This window comes from Engystomops pustulosus, chromosome 2 (assembly GCF_040894005.1).
Source record: "Engystomops pustulosus chromosome 2, aEngPut4.maternal, whole genome shotgun sequence".
Taxonomy (NCBI): Eukaryota; Metazoa; Chordata; class Amphibia; order Anura; family Leptodactylidae; genus Engystomops; species Engystomops pustulosus.
In genome coordinates this window covers 179,806,017-179,833,098 of record NC_092412.1, presented here as the reverse complement: position 1 = coordinate 179,833,098, position 27,082 = coordinate 179,806,017, and the positions used below count along the sequence as shown (strand labels likewise).

Sequence of the window (27,082 nt, the reverse complement as noted above, 5' to 3'; positions counted from 1 at the left end):
CAGGATTGAAAGTAGCAATTTGCTGATCCGATTCTTCAGTTTGGTGGATGTATGGACTTATCTTTGGGGCAGGGGCACCTTTCCTGATCCAATGAATAAGGAGTTCTTCAAATTCCACACTGTCTGGATTGGGATGTATTGCAAAGTCTGTGGAGGAAACAAGAAGGTACGTAATCTGTAGACGCTATACAAATAAAGGATTATTAGTAGTAGTAGTATTACTATAAGGTAGAGCCTTATCCGTTCAATGGTGTAAACTGACTTTTGCAATGGTGCAATTCATGTGATTTATGTGTTAACCACATCCCACCCCATTATCATTAGGAGTAGATGGTGGCTACTATAAAATGCACTTATTATAAGGCTACATTCAGACAAACAAAAAAAAAAATACAATGATTAAGGCTTGTAAGGTTATGCCGAAAAATGTCGGTCATCATGTTCCTACCTGACTGTGCTCATGGCTTAAATCTTATATCCAACTAAAGAAGAGTTTGTCTTCTACAACCTTGCTCAACTGCTGGAGGTTTTTCCAAGTTCTTCAAGTACTAACCTACTTCAGGGATAACAATGTCAAGCAGGAGCTAGGTGGACTCACAAAGAGCAAAAGGGAGAGCAGGTGTTTTCATACCAATTTAACTGTAAAATTGTTACATGCAAGAAAAAGAAAAATTTGGGAGATTTCATTTTTCATTTAAAAATCAACATTAGGGCTCAAGTACATAAAATTGTTTGGTGCTAGCACACCCCTTGTATTTCTATGGGCTCGTCCAAATGGCTGTGGTTTCCACAGATCTGTGTATGAGCTGACTACCCAAGCCACATAACTCAGAGAAGGTTCAAATCCTCCACGAGTTTGCATTACGACAGATTTATAGACTTTTAGACCATTTCCCACCCTTTTCTTGCAAAGGGGCGTGGTTTTTGGGGAAAGAGCGGTGGCCTGTCGAGAAATAGTCCATGTGCCAAAAAAAGCCAGTCTTAACCCCTTCCCGCCGAGGCCCTTTTTCGTTTTTGCGTTTTCATTTTTCACTCCCCACCTTTAAAAATCTGTAACTTTTTAATTTTTCCATGTACAGAGCTGTGTGATAATAGGGTTTATTGGGGCCACTGTTCATCGAGGGTTACTATAAGGTGAGACCCACTGTGACCCTTTCTTACCGACCAGTCATACATACTCCATATATATGACACCAACACCTCTGCTTTATCTGTCGGTCCCTATACCAATAGTGATGCAGCCGTCCAGGGAGGTTGAGAGAATGTCCCACTATGCCCGATGTCCCTCCTCCACCGCCGAGGACAAGCCTGCTCCCGCCTGCCACCTACCTGTAGCAGTGCTCGGACCTGTGTTTATTCCACGGCTGCCGAATATTCATGAGGGAGAGAAAGAACCGGCAGAGGGGAGCAGAGGTCAGGGCTGAGGGCTTGTTGCTGCCTGTGCAGGTGCCCCGCACTTGTGTATAGAGTGACAGCACTGCCTGGAGCTGCAGAAGCTGGGCTGAGCAGTGGGTGCATTCTCCCCAGGGACCCTACAGCTCAGTGCATCTACTGGATGGAAGGTACCTGCCCCCTGCCTGTCATCCTGACATATGGAGCTTGAGGGACATCATACTTTGTGTCATAGTAGAGAGGGACCCATGCATATGGTGTATACAGCCTGTGTGTATAGTGAGGGACACATGCATATGGTGTTACAGCCATGGGGTCAGAGTGGAGCTGCTTTCACACCCATCTGCTCACTGCTATTGCTAGGCCACGCCGTCCCAACCACTGTTTTTTGTATTTTACCAAACATAAAAACAACAAAAACTTGTTTGGGTCAATACAGTTAAACTTTTTATTTTCTGTTTATTGCAATGAATGGTGCCACTTGCTGTCGTATTCTTACATCTATAGAATAAGAAATATACGCTACTGCCATTTGTTCCTTTAACATGAAAGCAGCAAATTCTAGGACAATTACTAACAATAAACAAGTCATTTTTTTTCTTCAAACTGTTCTTAAAGTGACAATTGTTATACAGTATATTTCAGAATGTATCTTTAAAAGTATTGGCCTAATGTCCAACAAGTAGCTTTTTTCCATTAGAGTTTGTAGACAACCGAGTGGAAACAAGTGCAACTCGGCATTAAATACAACAAATACAGTTTATAACATATATAACGATCAAAAAAAATCTTAAGACCAGGGGCAAGATGATATTTAGTAAAAATACATTATAAATACCCAACTATACATTAAACATCCGTACTTGAATTTCACCAACAACCATAGATTCATACATACAAACTTTTAATCATCTTAAATACACAAACCAAACAGGATTCACATGCCACTGGTCCAGGTCAAATAGGTACCGGGGAAACTAGAAAGACAGCAGAGTTGCCAAATTAATTTATGTTCTAGTGTTTATAGCATTCATTAAAATGTGCGTATATGTATTAACTGTATACAACGATTAAAACTTTTGATATGATGAGGTTGTAAATCTTTGTTACCAGTTCAATAACATCTGCCACTGTTTAAAATGAAAGAATACATACAAAACAGTCTGTTTGGCACATCTTGAATAAAGGCCACACACATAAACATTCAGATATATAAAGAATGTGGGCAAATGACAGTACAAAACAATATCCATAAATCAAATCTGCAGGAATCAGCTACATACATGGCACAAAGAAAAAAAAAACATTCCATTTTTGTATGATATTTCCAAGGTAAGCAATATGAACAAGAAAAGAAAATTCAAAGGTTGCTGGTGGAATGAATAGAAAAGAAAACTAGGCGATGCAAATACACTCTGATCTTTCACCTAAATCTACATTGATGTAGTAGACCCTTCGCCATGCTATGGCCAAAAAGAAAAAATAAACCCAAAAATCAGTGGCCAACAAATTCCATAATAAACTTTGGAAAATCCAGACTAATCCTAATAATCCCTAGCTGTCTGTAAATATGAGTTTAATCCTTATTTTTCATTGTTTTGATACTTTTTGTAAATGCCTCTGAACTTTTTACTAAATATTTAACTGAGGATTTGTATTGAATAGCACTTGAATTTAGATGGGAATTTCTCTTAGGTTATTAGCCATTGCTACACATTACAGGCAGTATTAGCTGCAAATTTCTATTAGATATGCACAACAGTATTCCTTGTTACAGAAGACATTCCTGCCAGGCAGCCAGCATTACAATAGTGAATTCAAGATTTTCTAAGTAAAATGTATAGACATAACACCAGTTGGCACTAAGAGTTTTGTTCCTGGGTGAAGGAAGATTGTCAGCAGTTCTGACCCTGCAAAACGATGGTTCCCAGAGCTGAACATGTGGGTGGTTATACTATTATAATTTCTTTGAAAGAAATATATTTCAATCTTGCTTGCTGACACTCTGTATTGTCAAAACTGCTGACAGGTTCCTTATGAAGCTACTGTGCTAGTATTTATATTACTCTGAAAGACATAACAGACTAAAACATAACATAGGGAGTCCCACATAGTAACAGCTGGTCCCTGCAGAAATTTGATACATTTCATATCCAAGAACATCCTTCACAAGTCGTTCCACACTGCTGGGAGACTACCAGAGAGCGAAAACTATAAGATCCCTTGTAAGCTACAAGAGAAAAGCTGTGTGCGCTGAAAATCATTTTCCATGGGAAGAGATATGTGCAGCAGTCATGAACCATGGAACAACTAAACAGAGGAACATTCATTTAAACAGCAGCAGAGAGAGAATGAAAGGCATCACAACCCTCAGCTGTCACCCTGTGGAGAAAGAAAAAAAAAAAAAAAAACAGATTACTACATTAACACTAAATTTACAAAGATTTTCCAAAAGTGTAGTTTACACACCTTCAAGGGTGTATATGTAACACTATGCAGCAAAAAAAAAAAAAAAAAAACCCACAGCATTCTCAGGTAAGATATTAAATATCCTATTTAGCTTTATTGTTTTATGTTAAAAATTGCTTGTTTAAGCAAATACGCCGAGAAGTGTCCCACAAGCCGAATCATCTCCTCAGACAACAGAGGCTTTATGGAAAGGGACACTTCAGATGCACTCTCCACCAACATATTACTCTTCAGCCCATTTGCATATGATTTGGGTGTAAATTGCAATTGGAAAATTTTTTGGGGGGTGGGGGTAAATTGTCGATTTTTAAAATAGAAGAGGGAAAAACTTTATTCCATACCATGTTAGTTTAAAGAAGTCACCAGAATTTTACCTCTCACACCAGTGATACCTACTGATAAAAGGTAAAAGTCCTCCTTATACAATCTAAAATTATTTGCCACCAAGGCACAGACATTTTTCTGATATGCAAATGAAAAGACATGAGTCTCATCAGTTCACACAAGTGGCGGTGGGTGGAGCCACACAACAGTGGGCAGGGCCAACATAGACAAAGGCAGAAAAAAAAATTGGGGAAAAATTTTACTGGTGGGAAGAGGCAGAGTTAATGGATGCCTACGTTGTAAGGGGAGGGGGATAGTGAGCAAGGTTTATTGTGCCTGTTCATCAAATCGAAATCTGAAGAAACTATACCATAGTTTTGAATTATGGACAACTTGGAAATCAAAATATTGAACTATAAAGATAATACTTACATGCAAGGAGTTTCCAGAGAACGCTGTATTGAAAGAAAAAAAAATAAAAATCACATGTACAGTCTATATAGTTAAATGTACTTAATGCCTTATGGAAGAATGATGGTGAGGTTTGTCACTAAAGGCTCTAACATCCATGAGAAAGTTATAAATATGTGCAGTGTATTCACTCAAGAAACATGAAGAAATTGTTAGACTTCTATGTAATGCAGCATAATAACCATATGTCGTATATGTATAGAAAGCTTCAATAAAAAGGTTAAAAAAAAGTCCAGTCATTTTTTAAATCCACATTTCACTACTGCATATTGTTACATTATTTTGATGACCCTTTGTATCTAGAAATTATATCTAGGATACTCTTTTTAGTTGATTCAAGTGACCACATAATGAGTGCTTGTGAATAACATGCTGTTCTGGTATCCTCAAGAGGATAGTGGGGTTGGTCACAACTTCCAGCACCAGGGTTCTTGTATGACAAAGATCCCTGGATCTCCCCCCCCCCCAGGGTAGACACAAATTTCTACCACAGTTTGGACAATGATAAAATGGGCTCCTGTAACACAGCTGTAATGAAGGAAATGACTGTGCACCCTGCAGACTGACTAGTTTCGCGGGAAGAAGAAGCCGAAGGTGAGGATATTAAGTTTTTTTTTTTTAAGGGGCCCTGCTATGGACATTACATTAAAAGGCGGGGGGGGGGGGTGGAGGGACTCGGCAGTGGACATTAAAGGGGGGAACTCGCCAGTGGACATTTCATTAAAGGGGTCGCTGAGGACATTTCATAAATGAGTAGCGGTAGTATTTCCTTCCCTAGGCTTATACGCCAGTCAATAAGTTTTGCCATTTTTTTTTCGGTATAATAAGGCGCCTCGGCCCATATATACAGCATTTATAGTAGTATGTATATACAGTATGTATAGTAGTAGGTATATACAATATGTATAATTTTTTTCCTCATGGTGAAGAGGCCAAAGACCAGGGGCCCTTATTGATGTTTGGGGCTATAGAAATAGGGGTATTATAGTGTCTCCTTCTCTGTAGACCCTTCTTTTATAGACAAACAACAGAAAAAGGAACACTATCAGGAGGGGCTACAGAAAAGGGGGCAGCTGCAGGAAAGGGGGCATTTTGGACTGAGAGCTGCTGGAAATGGCACATTATATGGCAGGGAGTATGTGTCACTGACCTCTCTATCAATCCTGTGATGCGTGGGTTCCCCAATTCATTACCAATAATCACAGTATATAACTCTCTGACCGTCCAGAGTGGGTGATGGAGTTGCTAGAGTGCTTCTTTAGCACAAAACAATTTTACAATTAGTGGACATATTGATTTTTTTAAAATTTATATTATTTAGCTATAAGGTAATGAAAGAAAGGACACTGACTTGTTTCAGGGGGCGATCAGATCCATCTGGAGCCATTCGAAATCTTTCTGAACCTACTGGATCAAGAGGGCGGCTCCCAACACTGTAGTTTCGAGGTCGCCTGACTGTGTCAGAACTGGACAGAGGAGTAAAACTGTTTCGCCTCATTCGCATAGGTGTCTGGTTTATATCAAAAATGCCCTGAAAGGATATTGAAAAGTATAAAATACACACACAACAAATATCAGAAAAGTTCCAGAATACTTCAACATCACACATGCAAAAGAAGCTCCAGTTTAGTTCTATGAAAAATATAATTAGAGAAACAAAGCATTGTCTAACCATTAACCTGATCAAACGTTGCAACTTACTGCTGGCTTCTTTCGATGTGTGTCCACAGCATCCACGTTTAGCTTGAGCATTTCAACTTTACAGCCTTGATGAAAAAGAAAACCAATAGATATAGATAACATAACTTGCAGAAGGTGCTGATACCAATTTACAACCAATTATTAAAACGGGTGCAATGAAAAAATAACCCTGTGATAATTTGATGCAAGTGGAACTGACTGTAGTTAATAACAAGAACAAATACCCTCAATGCAAGATGAAGAGTCATGTGATCCCTTACTGTTTATGAGCAATTTCTCTGCCAGGATCTTTATTGTATATTCATGAGTGCCATCATAAGGTCCTGGCAAGGCGATTGCTCATGGACAGCGTTTAAGGACTGGAATGTCTGGCTGATGAGGTTAAGGACAGGAGGCTTCACTTTACATATCATGAAAGAGGTAAAGAACTTTTAATCGATGTATATTGGTAAATTACCTAATACCCTGTTCCCAACACTTACACAAACATTACAAACACATGAGGTAAAGGGCCAACCCTTTATGGTCCTGGTCTGTTTGTAATGGGAAAAGACTACCCCATGGATTGTGGATGGTTCTGCAGCCTTTGCAGTTTAAGTTAAACTTTAGCATATAATGGATGTCATCAAAATAGCAATAGCAAACCACATAACATGCCTCATAAAAGAGATTTAATGAGTTGCTACTCACCATAAGCCACCGGTGTCAGCTTTAGTACAGTGTGCAGTGGACAACGAAGGTACGGCAAATCATCTGGAATAATAGAGTAAATTTTAGGGCTGTTGAAATAGGATTCTAACTAAAATTTCATCCAGCAAAGCATATTCTATATTTCCACTAAAGATTTTAGAAAACCAACTACAGAGCTTCTGTTGACAATAAACCACTGCAGGACTCATCCCATTTTGGCCTCTAGGACGCGGCCCCATTTTTCTAATCTGTCCAGTGTCACTATAAGTGGTTATAGCTTTGGAACACTTTAACATCCAGGGGATTGTTTTCTAGTGACACATTGTACTTCTAATTATTTTAAAAATTTGATTAATATGTTTTGTGTTTAGTTATTAAATGAAAATAAAGATTTTATAACATTTTTGCCAAATTTCCAAAAGTTCTACATTCTCTACTTTTGATGCAGATAGTCATAGCACCCAGATAAATTCATACATTTCCCAAATGTCTGCTTTATGTTGGCATGTTTTTTAAGATTCCACATATTTCACTAGAATGTTATGAGGCTTAGAATTTGGGGGCCATTTTTCACATTTTTTGGAAAATCACCAAAACCTATATTAATAGGGACCTGCTCAACTTTCAATTGAATGTGAGAGGACTAAATAAAAGAAAGACTTGTTAACCCTGTTTTATTTTTGGACAATACATTAATTTTGGGTGGAAAATTAAACATTTGCAATGGAACAAATAAAAAAAAAGACTTCACAAAGATTGATAACCAATTTCTCCAATTAGCTGGGGATTAAAAAAAAAAAATTGATGCATGGCTGGCCGGCTCAGTAAAAAAAAAAAAAAAAAAAAAAGGAGTGCTGGAGGAGGAGAGTATGAATAGTTTATTATATTTTAAGCCCTCACAGCCATACATATTTTTTTTTTATCTCAAAGGCTTTTTATCCCAGTGTTATAGTCTTTAAAGCTACAGCACCGAGGGGCTCTGGTAATGCCCCCCCCCCCCCGAGCCCCTCAGGCTCATTAGCATAATTTGTGTTGATTTTAGAAGGAAGAAAACCATAGATAACAAATATAAGAAGATTACCATAGTCACAGTGCCTAAGAAAGAAAGCCTGTTGCTCTTTTTAGAGGAAAGAACTAGTCATGTTTTTGGGCAAAACTTTTAATCTCCTAAAGATGCTGTCCTAGAAATAAATTGTATCTTATTTACAAGAACACTCTGGGAAGAGTAGTATAGGGCAGTGGTGGCGAACCTATGGCATGGGTGCCAGAGGTGGCACTCGGAGCACTCTCTGTGGGCACCCAGGCCATCACCCCAGCACAGAGTTTCCAGACAGGACTTAAAAACTTACTCCTGCAGTTCCAGGCCACCCAGGATGAGCGTTGTTCAGTGCCATTTTAAAGTTACACATCCTTAGATGCCTGGAACTACAGGAGGAGTAAGGAGGTGCAGACAAGGCTGTGTTATTATTTGAGCTCCTGCTCTGGGCCCCTGGAAGGAATCTACAATGATAATCTGAATTTCTCCTTTTTCTTTTAACTGTATTATTGTCCTCAGGACGCAGATACAATTAAAAGCTGTGACAAAACAGATAGCAAAATGTTACTGCTTAAATTGCCACTTTGAATTTAAATAAATGGGTTTGGTCGTAGTTTGGGCACTTGGTCTCTAAAAGTTTTGCCATCACTGGTATAGGTTCAGTGATGGTACCAACTCCATTTCTAACAGCTAAAAGCTATGTAAATAGTAAATATTTGTAATACATGGTTAGTATGAAAATGCAAGCCTGTAGTTACAAATACAGGGGAAAATTTATTGATGGGGTATGGTAAACGCCACGCACCCTTAACAAAACTATGTTAGGTCAGACATAGCAGCACTTATAGATGTCCCCCACAATCTGCAAGGTACTTTTACACATTTTGTTTAATGTCTACAGGCTGTTACTTGTAAGCTAAACAGATACATTTACAATACAAGTATTGCCAGTTACCTGCACTTTTATCCAGGAAGTAAGCCAAGAGGCACCTCATGACAGCTTGGTGACAGATAACTAGAATGTTTCCCTGTCTTTCCAGCTCCATTATGACAGGTTCCAGGCGTTGCACAAGATCTTGATAAGACTAGACATAATGACACAATATCACAATTGGTTAGTAAGCAAATCAACACGTATAGTGGCTCTTTATTTTTTGGGGCCTGCAAGACTTTTGTTAATACATGGTCTCATACCCTCTTAGTTATCTCTTTACAAGAGCAGCGCAGTGCAAAGTCACTGTGCTGTGATACAACTTGTGCTCACCACACAGTGACTGGGTGCCATAGACGTCAATGAAGACTGATATGCGGCCGCAACTGGTGCATCCACATATTGGTCCCCATTACATTTGTGTGAATGAAAAGTGGAAAAACCAAACCTTACTATTTTCATTAAGCCATTAAATTACAAATTTAAAATGTGATTTTGAGTTTGCAATCCGGGCAGTCATACAAGGGGCCATGAATTCACACTTGTGGGCATGAGCCCATGAATGTAATTAGGCCTTGTGTTAGCCACTGAAAAAAATACAGCTGCCACACATGCTGTCAGACGTTAGTGTTTTGATCCTGTTTTGAAACTGACTCAAAGTGCACGGGCAGGCCATGGGTGATCAGCAATCAGCACCCGGTGCTGATTGCATATGTGTTCACCTGTGATCCACCCCAGTGTGCTTCGATTCCGTTTTAAATCTGAATCAAAACAGCAAAATCGGCAAGGGATAAAGAATTACCGTATATACTCGTGTATAAGCCGAGTTTTTCAGCATAAAAAATGTGTTGAAAAACGTCCCCTCGGCTTATACACGAGTCAATACTTAATATATATACTTAAAAAATATTTAAAAATTAATAAACTTATATACTCACCCACCGGTGGCCCCGACGTGCAGCGCTGCTCCCCCAATGTCCGCGCGGCTCCTCTTCTGGCTTCCGCCCGCCTCTTCTTGCTTCTCTAACTTCATGCCGGGCGCCGCCGCGTTTTTCTTCCAGGTGGCGCCTAATATGACGTCAGCAGCGGCGCGTCATACTAGGCGCCGTCCGCGGGAGAGCAATGGCGGCGCCCGGCACGAAGTTAGAGAAGCAAGAAGACGGCCGCGGAAGCCAGAAGAGGAGCCGCGCGGACATCGGGGGAGCAGCACTGCACGTCGGGGCCACCGGAGGGTGAGTATATAAGTTTTTTGTTTTTTACGCTGGGCAAGCTGTATACTACTGGGGGCAGACTGGGCAGTGCTGTATACTACTGGGGGCAGTGCTGTATACTACTGGGGGCAGTGCTGTATACTACTGGGGGCTGTGCTGTATACTACTGGGGGCAGGCTGGCTACATACTGGGGGGGTCTGTGACCAATGCATTTCCCTACCCCGGCTTATACTCGAGTCAATAGGTTTTCCCAATTTTTGATGGTAAAATTAGGGGTCTCGGCTTATACTCGGGTCGGTTTATACTCGAGTATATACGGTAAGATAAAATGAAAAAAATATATTTTTTTAAAAACTCACCTCTCCACCAGGGTAGCGGTAGAGATATTTATCCTGATCTCTCAGTGAAAACTCTTCAGGGTACTTTTCTTCAATCTCTTTGTAAGTCATCTCCTCGCAAACTCCCTAACATAGAAGCAAAGTCAAGTATCCTACCAGAATAATGCAATTTCACAAAAAGTAAAACACTTCAAGCAATCCAGTTATGTATTTTACACTATAAATCTAGCACTGTCCTTCCTAAATAGCATAACATATATTGTCTATAAATTGATAGTTTATGATTTGCTGCAATCCTAAATATATAAAATTTTATTTTGTTTTTATCATTTTTAAAAATGAACATTTTTTTTCCTCTTAGTAAAAAAATGTTTTTGCATTTCTTTCCAAGATTTATAGGTTAAGTTCAGCTTTTTTTTAGTCCACATGATTATACAAGGACTTTTTTTTGCAGAAAGACCTGCAATTTTTATTGCAGCCAAAATAAAATAATACCTTTTGATAACTTGTTATAACAATTTTTCAAGTGGCCAGTGGACAATTCTGACACCTTTATATTTTCATTTTACATCATTTTTTGTGCAGCCAAATATCTATTTATTTTTTGTGATAAAAATGGACTGACTCCACAAACGTACAATAAATTATAAAACTTTAAGTTGATGCACCAACCACAAATGCCAACCCAGAAATTATAAATACCACAGTAGAGCAATAAATACCACCCCAGCAACCAAATACTACATTCAGAACAAACAACAATACTGGGAGACCCCCAGAGCAGACTAACAATACTGGAGACCCCATAGAAGAAGACGACAATACAAGAGACCCCCAGAGCATAAAATTAATAGTGGAGACCCCATAGCAGACAAAAAAAAAATCCTCTACTTCCTTGGCTCTTCTTCTCCTCCCCGCAACACATTGCAGCTTCTTCTCTCCTCCATGTGCTGCTCTGTGTCCCCTGCTGAATGTATGCAGGGGGATCAAGACCCGGATCAAAACTGGGCCAGAAGTGTCAGGATACAGCATGGAAGTGCTCATGAAACTCTGGCAGTCAGTAAATCATGGATGGCTTGATAGGCTGCTTGTGGCCTATTGGAGCGGCTTGTGCACGGATTCCACTTTTAGTTGAGATGAATGCGGCTGCGCTTTATGTACATGCACAGTGGTGAAGCTACTCTGCTATAGATCAGAGGAATAAGGTGCTGGGAAGAAATGCCCGAATTTATCTCAAGCACTGCTAGAGTGACCAGGAAAACAGAGCTGTGGAGTCAGAGTTGTGGAGTCGGTGACCATTTTGGTGGAGCTGGAGTTGATGTTTGGGAAAATGAGAAGTCAGAGTTGGAAGTTTGGCTCACCGACTCCACAGCCCTGATAATAATATTACACAGAATCGAATGCAGAATCCACAAATTTTTAGATTGAATGCTTTGGCAAAAACATTTGAAATATTAGGTTTTTATATACAGTAAAATAGAAATTAATGGGGACACATAACCAACGCTCACAATAGAGTGCCAAAACCACATAGTAAGTAATCTAGCAACCGACTTACAGCATCAATCTCATTGAGAATTTTCCACTGTTCGTAGGCCACACCGAGAGCCTCTGCAGTCTGAATTGTTCTCTTCAGCTGACTGGTCCAAACCTTGAGATCAACAATTTCCTGTTCTTCAATAAACTTCCTGAGCTCTTGGGCAAACTACATGGATACAAGATATCTTTGTAAGATGTAAACAGAGAGTATAATTATAATACAATAGCAATCTACTTTGCAATGCATCCAACTCTCAGTTCCTTCAGTAAATTGTTATTTGCTGATTAGAATTCACTGGTAGCATTTTTATTTCTCATGTAACCAAAATAAAAACAGTAAGAGAACTTACTTGTTTTCCTCGTACTGAGAGACCAGAGTCTCCTCCAATCCTCCCAGCTAGATTACATTCACTTTCTCCATGTCGGCAAAGGTAGATGGTGCGAGGCTGGACATGAATGTTCATGAGGTAGTAGACAATCTTACTCTGTATATAATCCTGTACCTTGTTTACAAGAAATCTCTGGCCAACATTTATAACTTTTATAAGTGAATGATCCCTATAGAGGAAAGCAATAAAATCAGTAAAAAGTTGTTTTTTTTTTTGTTTTGTTTTTTTAAACAGACAACAGAATTTTACAGGCCAGCTCAGAATACAACAGGGTAGGAGTCTAACAGGTTTCTACTGAGACACACACAAAAAGGGAAACTTTCAGAAGCAGACAGTGTTAGGTATTAGACCTCTGTAACCATACATTTGTGGAAGCACGCATTTGTATTCCTGAATTGTATCTGGACTTGGAGCACTTGGGTATACAGGTGTGTGAGCTTTTTAGAAGCCTGCTAGGTGAGAGGGGCTGTGCCGTTTACAGGGAAGAGATCTCAAACACCTGTGCACCAAGTCCGGGCACAATCCTGTTGCTAATAACTACACCCCAAAATGTATGGTTACACAGATTCTCCCTGGCCACCATCAAACATTGACTGCTTTATATCTGTATCAAAATTGCTGACAGATTCCCTTCAACTGAGTCTACCACTTCCCATATATGTTATAATCTGTTGACAGAAATACATGATATTACCAATAGATACCTTTATTTCTTTTAGCCCCTTATGCATTTCCAACCAATTCCCACTTTAATCTGTATGCCAACAATGCAGACACAAGAGTGTCCTGTGAAAAAAGAGCAACACTGGGAGGAGAGGTGTTAAAAAGGACCTGTCACCAAATTTTGCCCCCCCCCCCCCTTAACTAACAATGCCTGCTGATAGAGTTACAAGTCCTCCCCATATCACCTATTATTATTGTGACTAACAGCTCTGTGCCTCTTCAAATCCCTGCTCTACCTCCTTGTACTTAGGGACTGTCTGCTAATATTCAGTTACAGACATATAAAGTTCTATGTACAGATGGTAAATATTGTGTCAATCTTTTTACACAGTGCCTTGTATTACATTCAGGACATGCGACTAGTGACATCATCGCAGGTGCTTCAGACTTCCAAGAATAGCAAGCTGTACACCATGTATGTGACTACATGGGATCACAGCAGCCTCCATGGAGGATGGAGAGGAGTAGAAGTCCATGGATACATGCATGGGGTACAGTTTGCTATTATTAAGCAGCTATAGGACCTGAGATGATGTCACTCTGATCACATGACATGAACTGTGCCCAGTAAGGAGACATAAGCCATGGGGAGGAGTAGATGGGAGGGGCTGGTTGAGCTGGACCCCCCCCCCCCCCCCCCCCTGTGATGCCAAGTAGTAGAAGATAAAGGTGATTTCTCTGGATGTAAGCAAAATTATTTTTAGCTAAAAGAAGGGTGTCAGTCAGTTTATAGGGCTCTATAGGAACCTGTCACTGGCTGTATATGTGCAAATGTGGTGACAGGTTCCCTTTAAGAGCCAGTCGCAGTTGCACCATCTGCCTTATTAGCTTACTTACTAAAACAGGATTTCTCAGAAACTGTATAACTTACAGAAACAAGTATATTTCTTTACAACCACATGTTGCCAGAAGATTAAAACACTTACAACACAAGATGGTAGACTCAGTAGTAGTATTAGCTACTTTAAAACTTTCACTAAATATTCCAAAAATGCTAGATGTTGACCCATATACTCACTGCTTTACATCATTCAAATCATCATGATATAAAAAAAGCAAAATATGAAACTCAGCGTCAAGTATGTATTTATTTACAAACTATTTCCTAGTAGAGTCACACTCTTGCACAGTGTAGGTTGATGACTCTTCCATACACACATTACAGAAAATAAATCTACATATTTTTTATCCACTGCAAATAAGTGACATGTCAGTTAGTCCTGTGGATGCAGATGCATAACGTGCATCAGAAACAAGCATATTGAAGCTGGTTTCTCATACAAGCAGAATGGAAGTAGTATTACTGCTAGAGTAAATTCAGAAGCTGTTCCACACTTATGCAGTTACTCTAATAGAGCTCTAACTTCTATTCTGTCACATAAGTGCAGAGCAGGAAGGAGCTAAAATCTAAAGCCCCCATCTTTACGTCATTGATGTCAGATCATGCACGTCAGACTCCAGGCACCAGACACTTTGTAGAGGATGTGCTTGGAACAGCACATCAGTTTCATTACAGTAAACAGAATAGGGTTGCAGTACCAGGCACAAACACTACAAGGTGTATAGCGCTGGGCCAGGTAATATTTCAGTGGGAACTGTTGATAATTGAGAGGCCAAGAGTTGAACACTAAACACACTGCAAACGTGCTGGAAGAAACATTCATAGAGGCAGATCCTGTCAATGCATACTGCAAAAGATCACAGGTTCAGCATTTCTATCTTTATACTAATATTTAACCTTCTATTACCCTTGTACCTGTTTCTAGGCAACCTGTGAGTTATGATGTTGTAAGGACAGAGGCCTTTCTGCTTTTCATAGCTTAGAACTTGGTAGTTCATTTACTCTGAAGTGCATTACAGAGGGTGCATCCCCATTCTCACCAAGTAACAATATTACTAATGATGCTATTAACATTAAAAGGTCTCCAGATGTCGGTAACAACCCAGCCAATCCGCACTGGCAAAGAAAACAAATAAATGTCCATAACTTGTGCAATATTGAAATGGAAAAAAGCATTGTGCACACTTACTGAAATTTATTTATGTACTGCTAGATACAAAAAGCTCCGTTGGAGATTACGACGCTGGAAGCAGAATGTTATTCTACACAGCCATCTATTCATCCTTCTTTAGTCTTAGTGTGAATTTGTACAAATGAAGGTGGGCAGACGGGAGGCGCGCTGGTGACGAGGAGGGGTGAGCACTCCTGTCTCCAAAGAGAATAGAGCCGAACCGCTGTTCTTACTCGTTGTGTTTACCACACTGACCCCAGGTGCCATAGCCGTCTATAGGGGACGTATAAAGGGCCACAAATTTGGGGCCGGATATCCGTTTTCCTGACAGTTATGTGGATGGGGCTAATGAAATGTCAGCGCTTAAATAAAGCCTAACACCATGATGTTGCCCCATTTATTGTGGGTACGGTATCTTTGAGGTGATATCCATATGATGACAAGTTGAATTTTGGTCTCATGTAACCAGACTTTGTTCTCCCAGTATTTCACAGTCTTGTTTGTTGAGCATGCCTACAGCCCATGGTGGTTGACTGCATTGCTATTCTCTATTGTATCAGTTGATTCCAGGTTGTTCTGAAGTTCTCCACACATAGTCATTTCCTCATACACAACTCTTCTGATATTTCTTTTCACTCTGCTCTCGGAAATCATGAGGCTGATTTATGGCAAAATTATGTTCTTTCACCCTCCAGTTTATTGACCCAAAAGTGCTCCCTAGAACATTCAGTAGTTTAGATATTCTTCTGTAATCAATGCCATCAGTATGTTCTGCCATAATATGGTTGAGAAGATCTTAAGACAGCTCACTGGTTAAGCTGACATCATGACTTTCTTTGGCTTTTTGGAACTTTCTTCAGGCGTTCAATACTTTTTTCCTGTGTAATGTCCCATTATTAGGCCTCTTGCATAGGACCGTGTAAAAGTGTGGGCTTCAAACAATGGGATAGTTGCCATTGTTTGCAGCCTGTATGAGATCAGCAGGTGAGCTCCTTTCATCTTGCCGGTATCAATTGAAAAAGACGAGAAAAAGCTGGTGTATCAGACAGTGAACCTGCCCAATAGAAAGCTGTGGGACTGTAAAAGCACTAGTAGAAAATTGGTGATGTGTTCAATACTTATTTCACCCACTGTAGTTTCATACCAAATGTAATTTCTAATGTAAAATTTTAAAATTTTATTAAAAGTGATCTATTGAATAAAATATGTATTCCTCTTACTTGTCATAAGCATCTGGATCCAGTGGCTCATAGGTAACCTTATAGCATTCAATTCTCTTTAGGAAGTCATCCATGACATTTTCTCGATCTCTTTCAGGGTAATCGGGACTAGACACTTTCACCTCCTGAAATGAACATTTCAAATATTCTGTATTCAGTATACTAGAGAACAAACAATTGGTTCAAAATCCATTACATATTATTAAAACAGTGCACCAAAGTGACATGAAATCAGATTAGACCTTTCCTGTTTTAGCTCAAATAAGATTACCAAAATTATTTATATTTGCCAAAAATAATGAAAGATACACTTTTAAGGCATTATTACTTTCTGCCTTGTCAATAGTTTGAATACTTTTCATTAGTATTTGGTACCATTGCACTTAAACTAAATAACTTAGGTGCAAGGTTTTGGATATCCTTTCACAATCTTCCCACAACAATTGGTAGGAAATTAGGCTCACTCCTCACTCACTCATCTTTACCCAAACATTTATAATATTGGCTTTGTGGTGGCCATTCCAAAATATTGGCATTGTTATTTTTAAACCACTTAGTAACCAGATTGACAGCATGTTTCAGACCATTGCCCATTTGGAAAACCCATTTGCACCCAAACTTTAGCTTCCTGGCTGATGTCTTGAGATGTTGCCACATAAGTATTGCCACATAATCTAGCTTTTTTGTGTTTCACTAGGTATTAATTCCTTCTTCCTGGCAGAGTGACCTTTCAGCCAATGTTAAAAAGAGAACTGCTTTTGTTTGTCTCCTTCCTGAGCAGTATGATGGCTGGACATATTTTTTGTACAGGGGCATCTAAAAATTACACCCAAGAATGAACCAGACTTATGCAATTCCACAATTCTCTTTTTGATATCTTGTCTAAATTCTTTACACTTTCCCATGATGTAACACAAAGAAGCAGTGTTTTTCAGGTGCATCTTCAAATACATCCAGAGATGAAAATCTAAGTCAGTGCCAATAAACCATCAAAATCTTCAAAAGATATGACATCATCATATGGACTGTCCCAAATTGTTTAACGACATAGTAATCTTGGTGTAAGTAAACTTTTGAATTTGCAGAAAGTAATAAAAAAAAATCTCTCATTATTATGGCGTTTGGCAAATACAAATCAAATTTGGTGATGCCAATTGACCTAAACAAAGATTTATTCTCCTTTCAAGTCAGTGAGAATAACATGCATATTTGTATTTTCATATTGTGTATGTAAACTTCTGGTTTCATATGTGAATGACTATTTTTAAAATGGCTTAAAGGAAACCTACCATTTGATTTGACGCATTATGAAGCAAATATACCTTGAGAAAGCTGTAGCTACACTCATGCGGGATCATATCTTGTTTAATCCCTGTGCTGAGTGGTTTTGATGAAAAAACAATGATAAAATTATGATAATGAAGCTCTGTCTCTTTTGTGCCTGGGCTTGGCACTTTTCCTTTCACATTAGTTATGCACTGCACCAGAGGATAATGTAATCACCGTTCTCTGCCAGGCAGAATAATCAATTGCTGCACCATTCCCCAGCTGCTGTGTATGAGTGACCTAAGGTTGATTAGTCGTGTCTTGGCTGTTCAGAAAGCTTGTGTGTAATGTGCATCCAGCTTTCCCAAGGTTCTGAATTTTAGAATTGTTTCTTCAGCAAAACCACTCAGTACAGGGATTAAACAAGATATGATTCTATGTCAGTGTAGCTACAACATTCTCAAGGTATGTTTGGTTCATAATGCTTGAAAACAAATGGTAGATTTTCTTTAAGCATTTTAATTTTGATTATAAGGAAAAAAAAGAGAATAGGAGATTAGGGATAATCTTGAGGATAGAATCAAATATACAATATATGTGTCAAATTTCAAATCCAAAACCAGGAGTAAATAAAGTGAATAAAAATGACTAAATATTTCTTTCAAGTATTCAACCCAGGAAAAATATCTCTTAAACTGCATGTGTAATTCTAACCTTTTTTGCTCTCCTAGAAAGATCAGGATGTGCCGATTATATTTTGTGGCATAATAGGGCAGATTTACTTACCCGGTCCATTCGCGATCCAGCGGCCTGTTCTCTGCGCTGGATTCGGGTCCGGCCGGGTTTCATTAAGGTAGTTCCTCCGCCGTCCACCAGGTGGCGCTGCTGCCCTGAAAAGCATCGGAACGCACTGGAGTTCACCGAGCCGGGCTGAGTGAAGGTAAGTGCAAGCTCCGCGACAGATTATTATTATTTTTTAAATGTGGCGGTTTTTCGTTCGACCACGCCTCCGATTTCCATCACGTGCATGCCAGCGCCGATGCGCCACAATCCGATCGCATGCGCCAAAATCCCAGGGCAATTCAGGGGAAATCAGCGCAAATCGGAAATATTCGGGTAACACGTCGGGAAAACGCGAATCGGCCCTTAGTAAATGACCACTAATATGTTTGATTTACCCATGTACCAAACAATTGTAAAAAGCTTGTTTCCTCACTCAGGCCCAACACCTGATTACATCTGTATATTCTGTTTATGTGGAAGTTATTATGAATTGTACTATGGATCCCAAGAGCGCGCGGTGGACCCTATTGACAAATGTTTACTTGTGTCTACATCCATTGTATGAACTTTGGACTATGATGGGCATGAAGAGTAAAACACTACATGCTCATGTAGTCAAATGTCACAAGACTGCTGAAGCACCTGGAGGCAGGTGGAGGATACCATGTGTATACAGAACACACATACACCCTTTCTGGCAGCCAGTACGTTGATGTCACAATATCACAAATAAGCAAGTATTTAAACTAAAATAAAAATGACATCTACAATTAGCAGTATAGATTAATAAATTCCTCACCTTAATACCTACAATCTCTTTCCCGTAAAGGAAATAATCCAATAATATTAGCAGGTCCTTAGGAGTGCTTTTAGGTATTTTTTTGTATCTTATTAACACTAGAAACTAGTTAGTGCTGGCGTCTGCTACTTTGTTTTAGAATTCCTCATCTATTTCATGAAAGGTGACCTTCAGGGACCAGTTTGTGCCAAAACCATGAAAATCATCACTGAACTAAGGAGCCATTTCTTTTCCATATTCAACACTTACCATGATGTTAGCAGCAATTACTTCTGGATCATCACATTCAGACTCCACAAAAAAAACCTTAACAGTAATAAAAAAAATATGATATTTATAGAACATAATTCTTTAAACAATATGACAGAAGTGATAGCAAAGTATAAAGACTAGACTTTCATCATTTAGCATGTAGTAAATCACAATAAGGACTCCACTGTTCAAATACACGGATGATATCCAAAATATCAAATTCCTAGAGAGAACACTTATTTTTTATTAAGCTAATGAGAAATACCTGTGTGAATGAGACCTATGATGTTACATTCTACAGCAAGTGCATGATCCAGTGTAGACATATCTGGATTACCTTGAAAGCATATTCTTTGGCAAAGTCTAAAAGAAGGTCTCTTCTTTCCCGAGTAGTATTTGTAGCATCAAACACCTGTGTACAGATAAAAAAGCTACATTTATATTCATATAGTTTTGTATACTACATAACTTAAAACGAACGTATCAGTATTTCATATTTTAGCCTAATGACAGATTCCCATAGGCCTTTTATACTAATTACCTGTCTGCTTTTATAATCAACATTCTTAGTTCCATTCAGTTTTAAAAGTATACATGTTATAACCTACTGAGTCGCTGTGTTCTACGTTTAATATGCATTTAGTATTCTCGGAGCATCATGTCAAGGCATGTGCTTTTCACATTTGCTTACCGCGATCTGGCCTCCTTCCTCTGTTAGATAAAGCTTCACATCTTCCAAGGCGATCAAGGCACACTGCCTAAAAAGAAAAGATTTTACAGCTTTAAAACTCTTACAAACGACAAGGAATTTAGAATGTTTGCTAGCCATTGTTTCTACAGCTAGCACTTCATTCACTTCCATGGGCTCATGTACATGCAAGAGCCCACTAACCGAGACACAAAAGACAGAGCAGGTCCTATCTCATCATGAGTCCCAGGCAGTCGTTTTCAAATGTCATCGGAACTCACCATCAATGACACACAAGACAGTTGTTTGCCTCCTGTATAACTTCTTATATTTCATAAGGAATGAATGAGAAGGAAGGAGGCCATTGATAACAGATAGGACATGGTTACCACAGACACAGAGCCTGCTTCTATGAAGCTTCTATGAAGCAGGCATGATAAACCCCTGGTTTATCATGCCTGATATTCATGGTTTGCGTTTCTGTTTTTTATTCCCCTCATTCCAGAAGTGATAACTTTTTATTTTTAAGTTTACAGAGAGGGCCTGTTATCTGCGGGACAAATTGTACATTTTAGTGGTGCCATTTAATATTCCATGCAATGTACTGGAAAGCTGGAAAAAATAACAGGTTAACTGCCAGCAGTAACAGGCGTGTGTCAGCTATATTATACAGCCGACACCTGCTGTTTATGGAAAAAGCTCTTCCTGTGAACTCTCTCCATACACCCCCCCACAGCACCAGGACGTAATAGAACGTCCTGGTGTGTGTTTGGGGTTTAAACGTATATAGATGTGGAAACCAGTTTTAAATTTGTATAAAGTCTGACAAGTTAAAGATCTTAGGTTTTACCCACGATCACATGTATATTAGCCAAACCTCTGCAAATTTTAAAAACTGGGGTCTGGAAAAAAAAAATCTAAAGTTTTGTAACTTACTTTCGAATTCTCATGGCCTCTGCATTGTCATGACGGAAAAACTCATAAGACTTGTATGATCTGACTACTTCACGGCGATATGCTCCAAGGTTAAACACTAGAAAAAGGAAACAAATTTAATAATTATAATTAATTATAATAATTAAATAATCTAACAATGAGGACATTTGCAGGCTTTAACTCAACAATTACAAACAAAAACAACAAAGATGAAATATACAAAAACAAATATATGCACTTGTTATTAAAAATCAGCAGGAAAGGATTATTAACAAATCATAGATTCTCGCAAGGGAAACCCCTCAGCATTACTAAAGGTGTAAAGGCTGGTTGATGAGGTAAAAGGCACTTTACCTATCAAAAGAGCAGTGCAGCACTCACAGATGTATTTTAGTAAATTGTGGAATTTTATTGAGAATTCATAGTAAACAAAAAGGTAACGTTTCGCTCAGACAATCGACCTTCTTCAGACTCAGTTTGCAAATGAAGAGACACATAAGAAGATTGCTTATAGCAATGAGTAGCGTGGGTATTGAGGAATGGCGGATGAAGCCGCATGTGGAGAGAGCGTATATTAGTGACTTATGGCACCTTATAGTTTTCCCTCACACCCACATTACATAAAACAAGAAGAAAAGTGGCCAACCCCTTCCAGGTGCTTTATAAAGTTCTCTCATTCTGGGTATGCATCACAGAATATACAATTGGGTCTTCCCATATATGTTTATGACAGGAAAAAGGTAATTTTTTTATGACACCAGAACCATGGTTACTAAGTTACCAGGCTACTACTGAGCTCATAAGCGGACATCTGAAGTGAATCTTCTCTTCCAGTCCCTAGAAGTGGTTAATTTCAGGCAAGTGAAAGTGACTCTTCTCACCTCACTTTCATATGACTTTTAATCCAATTTAAAGCTATTAAAACTGGTTTAAAGTTCTTTGCACTGCCACTTTTAATTGAACTGATGTCCAGTGAATCACTGGAGCTCCAAACACGCACCAGCATCTTGTGGCCTGGCCAGAGCTCCAGTGAGGAGAGAGACCTGGCGGGGGTGATGCGGCGCGTGCCAACAGAGGGCTCTACGTGCCCTGTCTGGCATATGTGCCACAGGTTCGCTGGCAGGTCATTTATAACAAACACTAGCTGCTTACACTTCCAGCAATAAAGAAAAATGTTTTTTCAAAAGTAGCCAAATGCATAGTAACATTTGAAAATGCATGCATTCTGATGCAACCAAAACACCATGTGTGAATGCATCCAAAATCTTTGATCTTTGTATAAATGATTAAATAATAAGGAATGCAAAATAGATAACACAAAGTAAACTGTTTCTAATTCCCTAAATTAGTTTATCAACTGACGATTACCTGAAGTGCATGATAGGAAAACAGATACTTTCAATGTTCCAAATGAATCCATCATAACTTAATATTAAGCTATAGCAGATGATTTTAACAGGTTAATAATAATAAAAATTCTTTATTATTAGCGCACACAGATTACGCATCGCTGCACAAAGCATGTCAAATTGGTCCCTGTCCCCATGGGGCTCACAATCTAAACAACCTAACATTATGTTTTGGAGTGTGGGAGGAAACCAGAGTACCCGGAGGAAACCCACACAAACACGAAGAGAACATACAAACTCTTTGCAGATGTTGACCTGAGTGGGATTTGAACCCAGGACCCCAGTGCTGCAAGGCAGAAGTGCTACTCACTCAGCCACCGTGCCGCCCCCAGACTTGTTTCAAGTAGCATCATCCATTCCTGAAAGCAAACAATGGCTCATTGTACGATTGTGTGCCCTACCTTTTGTGGGCACACCTATCCAATTGAGGTATCGGGTTAACTTCTTAGACATGTAGGTCTTGCCTCTTGCAGGCAATCCAATCATAACAATCAAGGTTGGAGAGTTTGTCATATAGGATGCCCAGGCTGTGGAATAAATATAAAGTTTACATTTACAGTGAAATCCAATGAATACATAGGGACTTTAAAATGGGAACATGGTTCATGATATGTGGGTATAAAACACATTCAGAATCCTTTGTGGTCCACAAGACCTGAATATAGTCATAGATGTTGGATAGCAGAGATAAGCGGAAATACAGATAACCAGAAGTGTGCACAATAATGGAAGCAGCCCAGGCTAGTGGTACAATGAATGTACAATCTCTGCTTCATAGAAATCCACAATTGTTACAGAATTTCCCACAAGCCCCAGCCCCAGAGTAAAGGCAATACTTACAGCATTTTTTCTCTGTGCTTCTAGCTGGCACTTTGCCTCCACCACCATTGAACTGTCCGGGGTCCTGATTTTTCCCCTCTGACATGTCAGCGACTGCCAGGAAATTATTCAGAGAGAAGTACTCTGCTACTAACCAAGATGCACACGCTGCAAAAATGAAGCACAAATATAAACTTGAATATTCCAGTCCAGCAAGAACCCTCCCGGGCTCTCCCTACCTGTATGTGTTTCCTGAACACATGACTGTACCTGGACCAGAAATATCCAGTCAGAAGTGCATTCAAAGGAAATTGGAAAGGAAGTAGTTGTACATCTCATTTCAGGCTTTGGTTAATAAAAGAAAATGCCCTTAGTTGTCATAAATTGTGAAAAAAACCCATCTTAGGACGCTTACCCGCAAACTTCCTATCACATAGTTGAGTCCAGAGATTAGAAGTTTGGTACAGGAAATCTCTCTGGGAAGTCTTGAACCCACTCCTGGATACCAGGCGTAAAGGGCATTGCGCCACATTTACCAAGTTTAAGACAGATTTCAGAGCACATTTACAACCTGTGCACCAATAGTCCATTAAAATCGGTCTTATTTGTTGGCATTGGATACTGTGATAAATGTGAAGTAGTATATAACTTAATAATAAATCTGTCCCAGTGTGAATAGGGGTGTACTTCTAAAGTAAGGAGGAACTTCTCCTCATCACTTGCCAGGACACATTCACATCTGCTCAAAGGTGAGATGCCCAGGATGAATCATTCCTATGGGAAGCTCTAACGAATCGTTTTAAAACAAAGGGACAGGACAGAGATTACATGTATCCTTTTGGATAAATCCCTTGTATGATATACATATTCTATACCATATCTACCTCATCACAACCTCCTCACCAGGGGACACACACATGGCTACTACATGACAGACAGAACTGCAGTGAGCAGTATGTGGATAGGAGACATTACACCCGCTCAAGGACATCCACAATAGGAAAGCCATAACAATGACTGCACGCAGCCACTAGCCGGTACCGGCACACACGTCACATCCCGCAGGCGCTATATACCGGATACAGCCGGGCACATAAGAGGTCTCTCACCGGCGGTCACCTCACGCTGTCGGTCACACAGCTGCCGGTCACACAGGTGGGGGCTGTGCTGAAGGAGAAGGACGCGGCACCGGCTGTGCCCTGACGTCACCGAGGGCGGGAAGTGACTGCAGGGACTCCCTGTTTAATAAGGGAAGTCTTCTCCCTGCCAGACGTGCATAGCCGCGTGTACTGTATATACATGAGCACTGCCCCGGGTATGAGCTTCCTTCCCGGCCTGCAGCGCATCACCGCGACCTCTACCAGCTATTACCTAATGACTTCTCCATTTACATACAATCATTATACAAATACATGCGTGGTTTCGGGAGGTTTTATTACATTCCGAGTGATGATTGCAGTTACAGTGATTGCACACCATAGCGGAAGAATCAGACATTGCCCACAAGAAACATGTCCGCCCCATAACGTCTAACGTCTCAAGAACGCCTCTTATTAAGTTTGCGCTTATGAAATTCGGCACGCCTCTCCCCTCTGATTGGTTCGCTCAGGTGGTGTTGCTAGAGAGGCGTGTTCACAGCAGCCAATTGGCGGATTGCTTAGGTGTACTTACAGCAATAAGACAGCGGTGCTATGGCAACCGGGTGCGGTAACGCCGGCTTCACATGTGATATATGTCCCACTGTGTGTCTAGGACAATGCGGTATACATGAGGATTTTCAAGGCTCCGTTCACATGTTGCATTTTAATTCACAAAATAAGCTAAATCATAATAAAGAGGGTTAGATCTATGACTTTGGCTTCGCCAGTTTTCTGTCTGACTTTGCGTTAGAAAGAACGTCTTCGCAGCTTGCACATGTATTTATAGAGTGTCTGCGCCAGCTTAGTGCCGCCGCTGCACTGTCTCTAGAAAGAAAAAATGTGCACCAAAAGGGGCATTTTAGTGTTAAGTCCGAGTCTGCGACACATTTAATACAGCGCCTCCAAAGAATTGTGTTGCTCACTGTATGTTAAAGGTGTGCAACATCCCCCACCGGGGCCTAGCCCTTTGAGGTGCGGCCTGGAGACAGCCGGGGCCCACGGTACCGGAGTGGCTGGCGGTTGCGGCCTAAGCACGCTATTGTCACGGTGCTTGGTACGGGGGAACCGGAGGGCTATCCTACAGCCTGGCAGGTCTCCAGCAGGGTGGTGTTGGCAAGAAAAGATGAGGGAGAGGCTGCTATAGCGGATCTCCCTGGGGCAACCCCTTAATGTCCCGAGTGTGAGTCTCTGGGTGATGGACAGGGTGCCGGTGATGAAGGCAGCCGTATTAGCAGGGACCAGACGGAGACAGAAGTTGAAGAAAACAACTTACAGTTCTTTATTTGAACCGCAGGAACCGCAGCAAACGTGCCTTTAACAGGTAGGTAGGGTGCCGAGATGTGAGTTGGAGGGAGCCTCAGGAGATAGTTCACCAGCCTGGAAGTAGAGGGCAGGCTGGGAGGCAGCTGTGTCCTGGTAGGAAGCTTCAGCTTGTCCTGTAGGGCTTCAGGTATCACCTTCAAAGGTAAGATGATACCCCTTTTCCTCACTACACTAACTCTAATCTATTAGCTCCACTCTTCAGAGGCAGGGGCTAGGCTCTTCCTGCTCTGGTATGGGCCAGACTGAGATACGCACTCACTCACTCACTAAGTCTACAAGATCTCTCTCAACTAGAATCCTTGCTGAAAGAACTAGTCTCCAGAACATTCTGGGCCAGAGGTTTTATTACCTCCCGTTGGTCAGGTGGTGGCTGCTCCTCCAATCACATCTCAGCTACAGAGCACAGGATGTAACACAGACATTGGTTGACATAATTACATCATACATTAACATCTGCCTTGCCAGGCAGGATTAACCACTGCAATTTCCCCTTGATCCTATAAGGACCATGTAGTGTAATGTGGTGTTACCTACAGGTGGGACGTATTCGCAAGCACTACCTCGCCATTGCATCGGCGAGGGTGTTGCATACCCCGGGGGCAATTGAAAGAGCCGCCCTCGGCTCGACTATAGATGTTTTGGGGCACAGAGGGGGCCAAGGACACTTCTGGGAAGTGCAGGCTATGTGAGGTGTAGGGACAAACCGCCCATGGTCCTGGAAACAGGCACCTGGGTTGGTGTCGGACTAAGACAAAAATATATGTAGCTGTATGACAGTTGGTCGCTGACGCCGTTAAACCGAACTGTACAGTAGGAAAGGTGTGGTGTCATGTCCTGTAATCCACTCCTTGCACCAAGGCCTGTATATTTGTTTGATCAACGCTTCTTCCCTGGCGGCAATTATATAAGGTGTCTATCTGCATTGCGTTAGCATATGCGACACGAGTACCTCCTGACTGGCATCCTTACCCATGTATGAGTGGCATCCAGGTGCTATCTGTGTAACACCCCCGGTCCCCTAAAGACCCGCAGTTTACGGACTACCCCCATGTGCAAACCTCAGTTTGAGGGATCAGGTAGCGGTCAGTGTTTTACACAAAAAGACGGTCCGACACAGCCACACTACAACCTGAAAAGCCTATGAAAGGGTTAATGCAGACTACTGGCAGATATGACAGTGTGCAAATATTTGGCAAAATCACATTGGCTTAGGAGCCCAAT

General features: G+C 40.5%; 1 protein-coding gene across 9 annotated transcripts; it reads right to left on the bottom strand.

Moving 5' to 3' along the window:
- Nucleotides 1-1,801: 1,801 nt before the first annotated feature.
- Nucleotides 1,802-24,940, bottom strand: PFKFB2 (6-phosphofructo-2-kinase/fructose-2,6-biphosphatase 2). Of its 9 annotated transcripts, none has more exons than XM_072137448.1 (17): nt 23,815-24,115; nt 23,421-23,567; nt 22,982-23,107; nt 21,172-21,268; nt 20,239-20,305; nt 19,885-19,959; nt 19,545-19,601; nt 16,448-16,572; nt 12,454-12,661; nt 12,123-12,269; nt 10,586-10,690; nt 9,039-9,168; nt 7,048-7,110; nt 6,358-6,422; nt 6,008-6,187; nt 4,618-4,640; nt 1,802-3,774 (listed from the first exon to the last, which is right to left on the bottom strand). In XM_072137448.1, the coding sequence occupies exons 1-17, from the start codon at nt 23,987-23,989 to the stop codon at nt 3,723-3,725; spliced, it is 1,842 nt and encodes a 613-aa protein (XP_071993549.1). In that variant the 5' UTR covers nt 23,990-24,115; the 3' UTR covers nt 1,802-3,722. The 9 variants fall into 9 exon arrangements, with proteins under 9 accessions (XP_071993549.1, XP_071993553.1, XP_071993558.1 ...); XM_072137452.1 differs by lacking the exon at nt 23,815-24,115 and adding an exon at nt 24,839-24,940 and having other exon boundaries at nt 1,803-3,774; XM_072137457.1 differs by lacking the exon at nt 23,815-24,115 and adding an exon at nt 24,876-24,898 and having other exon boundaries at nt 1,803-3,774.
- Nucleotides 24,941-27,082: the final 2,142 nt, after the last annotated feature.